Genomic DNA, 14709 nt, shown 5'->3' on the forward strand with positions numbered 1-14709 from the left:
ATTAATACTACAGAAGGGAGATGAGCGTCTAATTAAGATAAAAAAAAAATGTATAAGATAATTTAGTTTTAGTTATAGTCTTAGTTTTAGTAAAAAAATCTTAGTCTTAGTAAAATTTAAAGTAATTGCTTTTTCCATTGTTTACTTCACATATATAACTGTTAATGTTGATTGTACTTATTTTCTTGTTTTAAAATTATACTTTCATCCAGAATTTAAAATTAATACAAGAAATTTTAAATTAATTTTTTGTTAAAAAAAAAAAATATTGTAAACATTTTAAATCTGTTCAAGAAAAATAAGATTTTATTTTATTGTTTCACAAAAAATTAAAAACCTTTTATTGCGAATTCAACATGTCTGCTGGAAAAATTTATTTAGTTTATTGTTAAAAAAAATTATTGAAAACTTTCTATCATGGTTTATAAATCTGTGCAAGAAAATTTATATTTTCCTATTTTCTTGTTTAAATAAAAACATTTAAATCTGTCCAAGAAAATTTATATTTTCTTATTTTCTTGTTTAAAAAAATTCAATACAAACCTTTTATTCCAAATTCAAAATGTCTGCTGGGAAAATTTATTTTCTTGTTAAAAAAAATATTGAAAAATCTTTATTCTGGAATTTAAATCTGTCCAAGAAAATTTATATTTTCTTGTTTAAATAAAAACATTTATACTTTCATTTTGAATTCAAAATGTATGCTGGAAATTTTTTATTTATTTTCTTGTTTTAAAGACATTTTCAAAATTATTTGAGTAAAATCTTACATTGAAAAATATAAAATATAAATCCTAAAGTATTTTTTTTTTTTTATATTTTAGCAAACGTACCCATCGTTGACTGGGTTCAAAAACAGCCTACAGAAAATGGACTTTGATTTATGAAAGTATGATAGGTTATGAAAAGGAAGGGTTGTAAGGAGACAGCTTCGAATTTGGGCAGATGAGCGCCTAATTAAGATAAAAAAATGTATAAGGTATATGTCATGTCTGGACTATGTGCTGTACTGAGTTAAACGAAAATTCGATGTGCAGAATTTCTTTCTTAGAAATCTCCGTCTGTCGAACAGAATACTGTGCCAAAAATGAAAAATCATTGTGCGTGGCATTGTGTTCGTGTCGGCATTGGGCTCACTTTGTTCTTGTTAGTGTATATATAGATATGCACAGTAGTTCATTTTTGTTTGCCTGACTCGTTAGTGGGTAAGCATATGTGTGTATATGATGAAAGATGCTGGTATGTGAGTGATTGAGTCCATTCTGCTTCCTCTGACAAAAATCTAGAAGTGGAATGTTGAGCAGATGTTCTAGAGTCTTATATGCAGGTGCAGCTGGTGAAGTCTGCAGAAAGTTGATTTTGTTGATCAAGTCTTATAGGAATTTAAAAAATTCCCACTGGCTTACTACTTTCACATGTAGGTGTTACTTTGTTCAGCTTGAAAAGCTTTCCGTTGGTTGGAAAATATTTTGAGTTAACACTTTCATGTTAATAATTTTTAATATTCACTAATGAAACATCGATTGAAGTGCTTTAATATCTTTTCTTTATTTGCAGCTTATGGAAAATAACATCTAAACACTTTGCCAAACGGTTGAAGACATTAAAAAAATTTTTTTTTGTAAGATTTTATAAATATAAACACATAAAAGTACTTAGATAAAATGTAAAATAAAAAAAAATATCGTTTGTGAAAAAAAAATTTTTTTTATCAGAAATAATTTTTTACTCAGAAAAAAAAATGAAGAAAAAAATCGTTCATCCAGAGACAGGAGTAAAAACATTTCATCAAATATTTCTACAGGAATTCTTCATGAAATGTTATTTGCATGTCAAGTTTGAATTTTAACTTAAACATTTAAAAGATTTGAGATGAGACATTTTTATTATAAAGTTAGTAGATCTACTTTTCCAAAGAAATTCTGTTGAAAAGAACTTGCCTGTTTACTTAAAAATTTTATTTCAAAACAAATTGTAAGAATCCGTTTTAATCCAAAATGTGTAATTATTTTGTCCTATGAAAAGAATATACTCGTTTGAAGTAGCTGAGTGTGCTTTGCTAATTATTCACACATTCTTTGCTACATGTTCACATAATAATCTAGTAAGTCACCTTACAGAACCATTGTTTGTGACCAGAGCTGGAATATCCTTAGCATGAATCAAGTGTTAGCCAAGCAAGAGAGCCCCTTACTCGCTTCAAGCTATCTGAAGTAAAATATAAAAACAAAGAGTGATAATAAGTCTGATTTTCATTTAACAAAAGACATGGATGTACACACAGAAGAAAAACCCTTTACCTGCCAGATGTGTGGCTCAGCATTTTCTCAATTATTGGATTTGAAGGAACATATATGCATACACTCTGGGGAGAAATCATTTTCTGAAGACTTTAGTGAAGCTGGACATTCTGAAGAAGCAAATTTAAGGCAGACGCCTATAGCGACAAACAATGCGGAATTTCCATGTCGCATTTGCGGATCATCCTTTTCCCCTCGAAGCAGATTGCTCCGTCACATGCGATCACACACAGGGGAGAAGCCCTTTGGGTGTCGCATTTGCGGAGCTGCATTTCCTGATAAATCTAAACTCAAGCGGCACATTCGGATGCATACAGGGGAGAAACCTTTCCCATGTCAGGTGTGCGGAACATCTTTTTCGCAGCCATCGGGTCTGAAAGAGCACATCCGTGTGCACACCGGGGAGAGGCCGTTTTCATGTCAAGTATGCGGGGCTGCATTTGCGCAGACGTCGACTTTGAAAGGACACATGAATAGACACAAGAAAGCTCTCGGTTGGAATGTATGAAATGTTTGTTAACATTACATTTAAATTTCTGCATGCACATCAATAGACACACCAGTTCTGCTTTCCAGTAGACTACAGTCTGATCATCTTCAAGTCCAATGTAAACAAGTTCTTGAGTCGTTCCCCTTAAGTAATCCAATTTACCAAATTTACACTACTAACGATTACTACGATATTGTCTCAGTGACTACTGTGCATTCTTTAACCCTTATCCTCGAGTGGCTGCCGGGCCTTGATAAGTGGTGACTCCTTTGTAAAAAAAAAAGAAGAAAAAAGGGATACCTCCCTCTAATAGCTCAAGAGTGGGAGACTTCTATTTGATGAGAAAAAACTTATTGAAGCTAGTCAATATCGGAGCTTACTCACAAAAAATCTATTATAAGCAAATGACTAATGCAGGTTTTGACATTCACCGATTGAAAGAGTCTGAGCCATCCACTGTCTGGATGCAAAGTCCTATGTTTAGTTTGCTAAAATGTTCAATAGATAAAATATCTTATTCGGACCGAGACTTTGTTTTCTGTTTGTATTGCTCTTCATTTTGTTGGTATTAACCCCTGTGGGTGGGCAAGACTTGTTGAGATAGAAACTGGGTATAAGTCATGTCTGGGCCGTGTGTTGTGCTTGCTGGCATGTGTTTAAATAAAGAAATGGCCACGTCTCATCATTCATCAACACCTCTATGCAGGAACTCCTTCCACAACCCTTTCTCTATACAAATCATATTAGTGACAGACGAAGATAATAAAGTTATGAAATGTTGAAAGAGAAAAGAGTTCATTGATGTACCATATTTCAATCCAGTTGTAGCGATAGCCATGCTGAATTCTTTGTCTTCTCGTCTTAGTTGAACCGCGTGCCCTAAGGCCGAGATGGGTTGTGTGGCCTCCCAAGACATTACTTAGGGACAGGTTCGTGCCACATGGAGTTTATGTCAGTCTAACATCCAAGAAGAAAAAAAAAGAGACAGCTGCTGTGCACTTTGTCATGTATTCTGCTCGCCAGAAAGATGGCGTCTGATTGGGAAAGCAAGAAAGGAAGTTGACTGCTACAACCAATCAGCAACGATGTTACAAAACAAAACATATTCAAAATCATAAGCCGTGAGTATATGCTGCTGCTGCTGATATTTGTGTTATTTTTTATTGTTGATCACTTTTTATTCATTCCTAGCCTGGATGCCCGGCGTTGCTCGGGTGTTTGGAGGTGTGTGTTGAGCAAAAAAAAAAAAAAAAAGTGGTAGTAGGTAGGCAAGCTTGAACCCGTACCACAAAGGATAAAAAAAACGTGACGTCTTTGCCGTTGCGTCCATCGCCAAACTGGAAGTGGCAAAGGTTTAAATTAAGGCTAGTCAATCGAAAAGAGGGGATAACTTTCAAAGATATCGGCGAAAAAACGCAACCTTCCTTGTAGAAAAGTGTCCAGTTGAGGGTGAAGGAATAAGTGTTTTAAGCCAATTTTTTTATTTGTCATCTGAAGGGTCAAGCTTCAAAACGGTACATATCTCGTAAAAATTTGTCGCCTCTGTTGAAAGTTTTAGGAATGCATACATAAATACATTTTAAATGGACAGATGAGATTTATATTATAGACTAGCGGGGCTACCCAGCGTTGCTCGGGACCGTACACACAATGAAAAAACTGAATTTGGTTTTGTAATATATTTATTATTCTTATGAGAGAGGAATTTTGTATGTTTATGTATCATTTGCTATTTCGATCAAAAGAATATTTTACCTACATAAGACGGGTATTACACATATGAAATAATTGTATCTTACCTAGGGTAGGTAATTTACAGCATGTATATGCAAGGACAGGTAATATGCAACACATTTATCTCATCAAATCCCAAGCGATGCCAGGTATTTTGCTAATATATATTCTCACCTAATTCATTCAATCCCGGGCAATGCTGGGTGTTTTGCTAGTATATATCTCAATCAATCTCATGAAATCCTGGGCGACGCAAGGTATTCTGTTAGTATATATTTCAATCAATCTAATTCAATCCTAGGCAACGGCAAGTATTCTGCTAGTATATATTTGCATCTATCTCATTACATCCCAGGTGACCATGTATTCTGCTTGTATGCATTTACATGTATCTCATTGAATCCCATAATTCTTGGATTGTTACACATTTCCACAATTTAACCCACATTATCGCTCACCTGTCTAAAATAATAATTTTAAGACATTGTTTTGGCTGGTATTTCATTACAAACATATCCAAATAACTCACATTTAATCATTTTTCATAATTTTTTGATATGTTACTAATTTACACAACCAAGTCACATGATTTAACTTACATTATTGCCTCCACTCTTACTAAAATAAAAACATTGATACATAGGCTATGGTATGTTACTAATTTCTGCTATCATTTTTCATGAGTAAATCCACGTTATCGCCCCCTTCTATCACTAACATTATAACTTTTAGACATTGTATGGCTGGTTATTTCATTACAAACCCACCAATAAAGTAACTCACATATCATTTTTCATAATTCTTGGATATATTACTAATTTCGATTATTTTTAATGAAGTAACCCAAATAATCGCCACCTCTTGCTAAAATAATAACTTTCATAAATTGTCTGGTATATCTACTTCATTATGAATATACCAATCAAATAACTCACATTTCATCATTTTTCATAATTTTTGGATATGTTGCTAATTTCAACATTCATTTTTTCTGAGTTCAATCACATAATCCCTCTCCTCTTACTAAAATAATACCTTTGAGACACTTCTAAGCTGTTTATTTCATTACAAACACATCAATAAAATACCTCACATTTCATCATTTTTCATAATTCTTGGATATGTTATGAATTTCGACAATCAAATTTAATGAGTGCGCACATATAATCGCCCAATTCTTATTAAACTCATAAATTTGCTACATTGACTGGGCTGTTTATTTCATTATAAACACACCAATCAAATAACTAAAACTTCATTTTTCATAATTCTTGGATGTGTTACTAATTTCGACAATTTTTCAAGAGTTAATCCACATTATCGCCACCTCCTATTACTAAAATAATAACTTTCAGACATTGTATGGCTGTTTTTTTTTCATTACAATCACACCTATCAATTTACTCACATTTTACCATTTTTCATTATTCTTGGATATGTTGCTAATTTCGAGAATTATTTTTAATAAAGTAACCCAAATAATCGCCCCCTCATGACCGACATGATCCCGTTCCTCTTACAAAAATAACAACTTTGATACATCTTCTAGCCTGTCTATTTTCATTACGAACACACCAATCAAATAACTCACATTTAATCATTTTTCATTATTCTATGATATGTTACTAATTTCGACAATCATTGTTTAAGATTTAACCCGCATAATCGACCCCCTCTTACTAAAATAAAAACTTTCAGACAATATCTGGGCTGTTTATTTCATTATATAAACACACCAATCAAATAACTCATATTTTATCATTTTTCATAATTCTTAGATATGTTACAAATTTTGACAATCGTTTTATTTTATTTAACATTTTTCATGATTTAACCCACATAATCCCTTTTCCTCTTACTAAAATAATAACTTAGAGATATTATCTGGCTAGTTATTTTATTACAAACACACCAATCAAATAACTCACATTTCATCATTTTTCATAATTCCTGGATATGTTACTAATTTCAAGTCATTTTTCATGATTAGCCCCACATAATTTACCCCGTCCTTCTAAAGAAATAACTCTGAGGCTTTTTCTCGGCTGTTTATTTCATTATAAAACAGAAATAAAATAACTTACATTTCATAACTTGGGTTTGTATTACTGTACACACAGATTCGAAAAAGTTGTCAAAAAACAAATATAGAACAAATAAATGTTATCAAAGGCAAGATAAGTTACTTTTCTACCTAACTGGATATATTTTTTGTGTTTTTATTCAGTGTAACATGTTTATTTAGCTCGAAAAACATGCAATGTTTACCGATGTATTGGAAAATTCAAAATGGCAGCCGACTCTCTCTCTCTCGGAGAGGGTACGTTTGGGAAAAGGTATTATAAATAATAAACTAGACAAAATACTGTTAGAAAACAACCGAATACATGTCAACTTATGTCACGGTAACATATATTGAGCGAATTTCTAACAGTATTTTGTCTAGTTTATTATTTATAATACCTTTTCCCAAACGTACCCTCTCCGAGAGACAGTCGGCTGCCATTTTGAATTTTCCAATACATCGGTAAACATTGCATGTTTTTCGAGCTGGATAAACATGTTACACTGAATAAAAACACGTGAATTATATCCAGTTAGGTAGAAAAGTAACTTATCTTGCCTTTGATAACATTTATTTGTTCTATATTTGTTTTTTGACAACTTTTTCGAATCTATGTGTACAGTAATACAAACCCCATAACTTTTCATAATTCGTGGATATGTTACTTATTTCGACAATCATGTTTCATGAGTTACCCAACATTATCGCCCACCTCTTACTAAAATAATACATTTGAGAAATTGTCTGGGCTGTCTATTCAATTACAAACATACTAATAAAATTACTCATATGTCATCATTTTTCATAATTCTTGGATATTTTACTAATTTCGATGATCATTTTTCTTGATTTAATACTAATTATAGCCCCGTTCTTACTAAAATAACTTTAATGCATCATCTTGGTTTTCTATTTTATTAAGAACACACCAAACAAATAACCCAAATTTACTCATTTTTAATAATCCTTGAATATGTTACTAATTTTACGATCATTTTTTATCATGTAACCCACTTAATTAACCCCCTCTTACTAAAATAATAACTTTCAGACTATATATGGGCTGTTTATTTCATTATAAAGACATATAGCTTACATTTAATCACTTTTCATATTTCTTGGAGATGTTGCTAATTTCGACAATCATTTTTTCATGATTTAACCCACACAATCCGCTTCCTCTTACTAAAATAATAACTTTGAGACATTATCTTGCTGTTTTTTTTTGTTTTTTTTTTCATTACGAAAATACTAACTTTCAGACAATATCTGGGCTGTTTATTTCATTAAAAACACACGAATCAAATAACTCACAGTTCATCATTTTTCATAATTCTTGGATATGTTACTTATTTGGACAATAATTTTTCATGATTTTACGACATAATCGCCCCATCATGAAGTTACATTCAGGGGAGCTCACTCGCATATTATAACAATGATTGTATATTTATGTAATGATATTCAACAATGAAGCTAAATCCAAGGGAGGTCACTTGCATATCATAGCAATGATTGCATATTATTCTAATGGTATTCGACAACAAAGCTACATCCAAGTGAGATCAGTTGCATATTATAACAATGATTGTATATTATTCTAATGGTATTTGACAATGAAGCTACATAAAAGGGACATCACTTAAATATTATACCAATGATTGTATATTATTCTAATGGTATTCGACAATGAAGCAACACCCAAGGGTGGTCATTTACATATTATAACAACAATTGTATATTAATCTAATGGAATTCGACAATGAAGCTAAACCCAAGGGAGGTCACTCACATATTATGACAATAATTGTACATTTTTCTATTCGTTTTTCATGATTTAACCCACATAATCCCCTCTCCTCTTGCTAAAATAAAAACTTTGAGATATTGATACTGGTTATTTCATAATAAACACACCAATCAAATAACTCACATTCTATCCTTTTTCATCATTCTTGGATATGTTATTAATTTCGACGATCATTTTCGATGATTTAACACGCATAATCGCCCCTCTCTTACTAAAATAACAACCATGCGATATTGTCTAGGGTGTCTATTTCATTAGAAATATGCACATCAAATAACTAACATTTCATAATTCTTGGATATGTTACTAATTTCGACAATCATGTTTCATGAGTTAACCCACATAATCCCCTTCCTCTTACTAAATTAATACATTTGAGACATTGTCTGTGCTGGTAATTTCATTACAAACACACCAATCACATAACTCACATTTCATACTTTTTCACTTTTCTTGGATATGTTACTAATTTCTACAATCATTTTTAATAATGTAACCCACATAATCGACCCCCTCTTAATAAAATATTAACTTTAAGACTATATCTGGACTGCTCATTTAATTATAAAACCGCAATCCAATAACTTACATTTAATCACTTTTCATAATTCTTGGATATGTTACTAATTTCGACAATCGTTTTTCATAATTTAGCCCACATAATATCCTTTCCTTTGCTAAAATAATTATTTGTAACATTGTCTGGCGTGTTATTTCATTATAAACACACCAACAAATAACTCGCATTTCATCATTTTTCATAATTCTTGAATATGTTACTAATCTGGACAATAATTTTTCATGATTTTACGACATAATCACACCATCTTCCTATATGGGGTATTCTGTTAGCACAAATATCCACCCATCTGATCCGATCCCAGGAATTCTCCTAGGAAACATCCCACCCATGTCATCCAATCCCAGGCAACGTCGAGTATTTTGCTAGTACATATATCCACCTTTCTTATATAATCCCCAGCAACGCTGGGTATTATGCTAGTACAAATATCCACCTATGAAGCCATATCCTAGAGCATTCACTGGCATAATATTACATTGATTGCATATTAATCTAAAGGTATTCGACAATGAGGCTATATCCAAGGGAGGTCACTTGCATATAACAATGATTGTATATTAATCTAATTGTACTCGAAAATGAAACTACAGCCAAGTGAGGCCACTTGCGTAATCTAATGGTAGTCAACAATGAAATTCTACAAAAGGGAGGTCACTCGCATATTATAAACATGATTGTATATTAATCTAATGGTATTAGACAACGAAGCTACACCCAAGGGAGGTCACTCGCATATTATAACAATGATTGTATATTTATGTAATGATATTCGACAATGAAGCTACATCCAAGGGAGGTAATTTGCATACTATAACAATGATTGTATATTATTCTAATGGTATTCGACAACAAAGCTACATTCAAGAGAGGTCACTTGCATATTATAACAATGATTGTATATCAACCAAATGTTATTCGACAATAAAGCTACATCCAAAGGAGGTCACTTGCATATTATAACAATTATTGTATATTATTCTAATGGAATCTGACAGTGAAGCTACATCCAAGGGAGGTCACTTGTATATTATAACAATCATTATATATAAATGTAATGGCGTTCGAGAATGAAGCTACATCCAAGGGAGATCACTTACATATTGTGACAATGAATGTATATTAATCTAATGGTATTCGAGAATGAAACTACATCTAAGGGAGGTCACTTTCATGTTATGACAATAATTGTATATTAATATAATGGAATTCTAGAATGAAGCTACACTCAATGGAGGTTACTTACATATGAAAAGAATTGCATATAAATCTAATGGTATTCGACAATGAAGCTACACTCTATGGAAGTCACTTGCATATTACATCAATGATTTTAAATTATTCTAATGGTATTCGACAAAGATGCTACATCCAAGGGAGGTCACTTATATTATTGCAATGATTGTATATTATTCTAATGAAATTCGACAATGACTATACATCTAAGGGAGATCACTTGCATATTATAACAATGATTGTATATTAATCTAATGGAATTCGACAATTAATCTACACCCAAGGGAGATCACTTGCATATTATAATGATTGTCAAATTCTATTAGAATAATACAATGAAGCTACATCCATGGGAGATAACTTACAAATTATACCAATTATTTTATATTAATCTAATTGTAATCGACAATGAAGCTACATCCAAAGGAGGTCACTTACATATTATGAGAATAATTATATATTAATCTAATAGTATTTCACAACGAAGCTACATCCAAGTGAGATCACTTGCATATTATAACAATGATTGTATATTATTCTAATGGTATTCAACAATGAAGCTACACTCAAGGGAGGTCACTTACATATTATGACAATGATTGTATATTAATTTAATGGAATTCGACAATAAGGCTACATCCAAGGTAGTTCACTCGCATATTATAACAATAATTGAATATTAATCTAATGGAATTCGACAATGAAGCTACATCAAAGTGAGGTCACTTGCATATTACCCTAATGATTGTATATTAATCTAATGGTATTCGATAATGACGCTTAATCCAAGGGAGGTAAGTTTAACAATGAAGCTACATCCAAGGGAGGTCACTTGCATATAATAACAACGATTGTATATTAATCTAATGGTATTTGACAATGAAGCTACATCCAAGGGAGGTCACTTACACATTATAACGATGATTGTATATTAATCTAAATGAATGGTATTTTGCTAGTATAGATATGAAGCTACACTCAAGGGAGGTAACTTACATATTATAACAATAATTGAATATTAATTCAATGGAATTTGACAATGAAGCTACATCCAAGGGAAGTCACTTGCATATTATAACAATGATTGTATATTAATCTAATGGAATCTGATAATGAAGCTACATCCAAGGGAGGTCACTTGCATACTGTAACATATATACTGCGCAAGCACCTTCTAAATTTTTCAAATCGGACCTATAATACACAAGCACCTTCTAAATTTTTCAAATTGGACCTATACTGCACAAGCAACTTATAATTTTTTCAACTTGTACCTGTTACATGATAAGGGCTGTCTCCTTTTCATGTAAGTATAAAAATAGAGAGATTAGTTAAAATGAAAATAAAATGAGAGAAAGCAGAAATCGAACTCTGGAGCTAAGTTTTAAAGAACAATAGGTTTAAATGGAATGTCTAGTAAATTGTTAATTCTGATGAAATAATAAATAAACTATTCATTGTTAAAAGAATGTGGATAATAAAATATGGGTTAAATGAATTAGATATCTAGGTTGGATTCCTTTGTGAAAACAACAAAGAAAAAATAGGTTATTGGGAAATCATAATGTTCGGAAACGTGCAGGTCGCGCATGTTGATGGCACGTGAATTGTGGTCACGTTGGCCGGACATGCATGGATTTCTCAATATAGGAAGTGAGAGTTAGTTAGTTAGTTAGTTAGTGAGAAACTCAGAGGGTTTTTGAGAATGACAGACGATAGTCTGAAGTTTTGGAATTCGAACGTCTAGAAGCGAGATGGTCACTTTGAAACTTAATATGTGAAGCTTTGAATTCCTGAACGCAAAGCCACCAGCCGGTCAGTGGAAGAATAAATGTTCAATGTGTTTTTATAACTGGCGTCTCCTGTGTCTGTCATTACATGAAAAAGGTATTGTCTATTTATGTGTACAATCTATTTGAAATTCATCATCTAAAAAATATATGTGTTAGAAAGTATATGTGTCTATCTATGTTATACAAACGCTTCCGTTCATATGAACTGTCAAAGCATAAATGCCAATCTGTCAATCTATCGGCATGAATGCCAATTATCGGTCTATTTATCTAGATAGCGAATCACCTTCTCAAAATGTATTTATATGCAATCCTCTCATTTATAAACTCTCACTCGCTCTTTATATCTACGTGTTAATATCCCATCTTGTACAACATGAACTCTCCTAAGACTGGCTATCACTCTTAAGACTCCTATCCTTACTACTAATAATAATAATAGCACAACGTCACAGACCTACACTGCACAAGCACCATCTAAATTTTTCAAATCGGACCTATACAGCACAAGCACCTTCAAAATTGCCAAATGGGACCTATACTGCAAAAGCACCTTAAAAATTGTCAAATCTGCCTATAATCCACAAGCACCTTGAAAATTGTCGAATCGGACCTATACTTCACCTATATCATACAATCCCAGGCGACACTTGGTATTCTGCTAGTACACATCCACCTATGTCATACAATCCCGGGCAACACCGGTTGTTCTGCTAGTGCATATACACCTACTTTATCCAATCCTGGGCGATGCCGTGTATTTTGCTAGTACAGATATGAGGCTACACTCAAGGGAGGTCACTTGCATATTATAACAATGATTGTATATTAATATAATGGAATTCGACAATGAAGCTACATCCAAGGGAGGTCACTTGCATATTATAACAATGATTGTATATTAATCTAATGGAATCTGATAATGAAGCTACATCCAAGGGAGGTTACTTGCATATTGTAACATATATATACTGCGCAAGCACCTTCTAAATTTTTCACATCGGACATATACTGCACAAGCACCTTCAAAATTGGCAAATCGGCCTATAATCCACAAGCACCTTCAAAATTGTCAAATCAGACCTATAATGCACAAGCACCATCAAATTTTTTTAAATCGACCTAACTGCACAAGCACCTTGAAAATTGCAGAATCGGACCTATTACTTCACCTATATCATACAATCCCAGGCGACACTTGGTATTCTGCTAGTACACACCCATCTATGTCATACAATCCTGGGTGACGCCAGTTGTTCTGCTAGTGCATATACACCTAATTTATCCAATCCTGGGCAACGCCGTGTATTTTGCTAGTACAGATACCCACCTATGTAATCCATTCCGGGCGATGCTGGGCATTTGGCTAGTACATATATCAACCAATTTTTTCCAATCCCAGGCGTCGCCGAGTGTTCTTCCAATCCCAGGCCATGCCGGGTAATCAGCTAGTATATATGTCGTGCTAGTACTTTGTCATACTATTACGGGTGATGCTGGGAATTTTGCTCGTACATATGCACCAATTCTGTCCAAGTGTAGTATCTGTTCTTAGAAATAAAGCGGTTTCATCTTTCGCCCCCTCCCCCCACTAACTCATAATATGCCTCTCTCACCTTCCTCAAAAATATATAATACGCATCTTTTTTACTTGGTCTTTTGGCTAAGATCAAAGTGTAGTATCTGTTCTTAGAATTAAAGCAGTTTCATCCTTCTCCCCCACCCCCACTAAGAAAATAAGGAGAGAAACAAACGTCAATCGAAAATAAGGGTGGCCTTCTAAATAATAACGTGTTTAGTTCAGCTGTGATTTTTGGAATATGACATCTAAATATAAATTATGCATCTTTTTTTAATAGGATTAAATTAAGCTGTATAAGACGGTTACTTGGTGTTCATCATTCGCCCCCTCCTCCCACTAACTCATAATATGCATCACCTTCGTTAAAAATATATAATAGACATTTTTTTTTACTAACTAGCTCTACCAACGTATTGAGCACTTTTGAAGTAAATACTTAAAGTTTATGCATAAATCTACACTTTCGTATATTAATTTTATGTGAGTAAATTAAGTAGTTATATATATATATATATATATATATATATATATATATATATATATATTATTCGTTGTTTAAAATTTCCTTTTCGTTTCATTCTATCAACAAGCAAAAATGGCTGCATTTAATTTTTCCAGTAAGTTGAAAGATAATAAATTTTACTTTTTTCCATTTTAAACATAAGAATAAAATTCACTTTCCTGTGTAATGCATTGTTTAAATTTTGCTTTCGTTCTTTTAAACATTTTTATTTTGTGAATAAATGAAAATATTGTCATTCATTTTCTCATTTATGCCGGATTTCTTAGTCGTGTGTTCAATTAGAAACGTGTATTTTTGCACCGGAACGAAAATCCAATTTCCGTTCCATTTTAGTGACACCCCAAAAACATCACAGGCTTCTCCACAAATACCTTCTTTTTTTTTTTTTTAATCTGAAAATTTCATTTATCGACTACAAAATTTCGTCTCAAATTGTGTATAGGCGCCGAGAAACTTTAAGATAACCGCAAAAAGTTTGCTGGAAATTATAAAAATTCTGGTTTGTCTCCCCTTTTTCCTGTGCAGAACTCTTCCGAAACTAGAAACATAATCATAAACTAATTTGCATGTCGAGATCTGCATCGTTTTTTTATTTT

The 14709-nt window shown here is 32.5% G+C and overlaps 1 protein-coding gene across 4 annotated transcripts in view; it reads left to right on the top strand.

The window, feature by feature from the left end:
* Window positions 1-14709, top strand: part of LOC145269689 (zinc finger Y-chromosomal protein 1-like) — a 56064-nt gene that overhangs the window by 11166 nt on the left and 30189 nt on the right. For all 4 annotated transcript variants that reach the window (XM_080125412.1, XM_080125408.1, XM_080125411.1 and 1 more), the window contains one exon: window positions 1558-3911. In XM_080125412.1, the coding sequence (XP_079981538.1) occupies window positions 2269-2808 (540 nt within the window). In that variant the 5' untranslated portion in view covers window positions 1558-2268 and the 3' untranslated portion in view covers window positions 2809-3911. The remainder of the gene's footprint in view (window positions 1-1557; window positions 3912-14709) is intronic.

The sequence above is a fragment of the Euprymna scolopes genome, chromosome 45 (assembly GCF_053919585.1).
Source record: "Euprymna scolopes isolate OS-2025 chromosome 45, ASM5391958v1, whole genome shotgun sequence".
Classification (NCBI taxonomy): Eukaryota; Metazoa; Mollusca; class Cephalopoda; order Sepiida; family Sepiolidae; genus Euprymna; species Euprymna scolopes.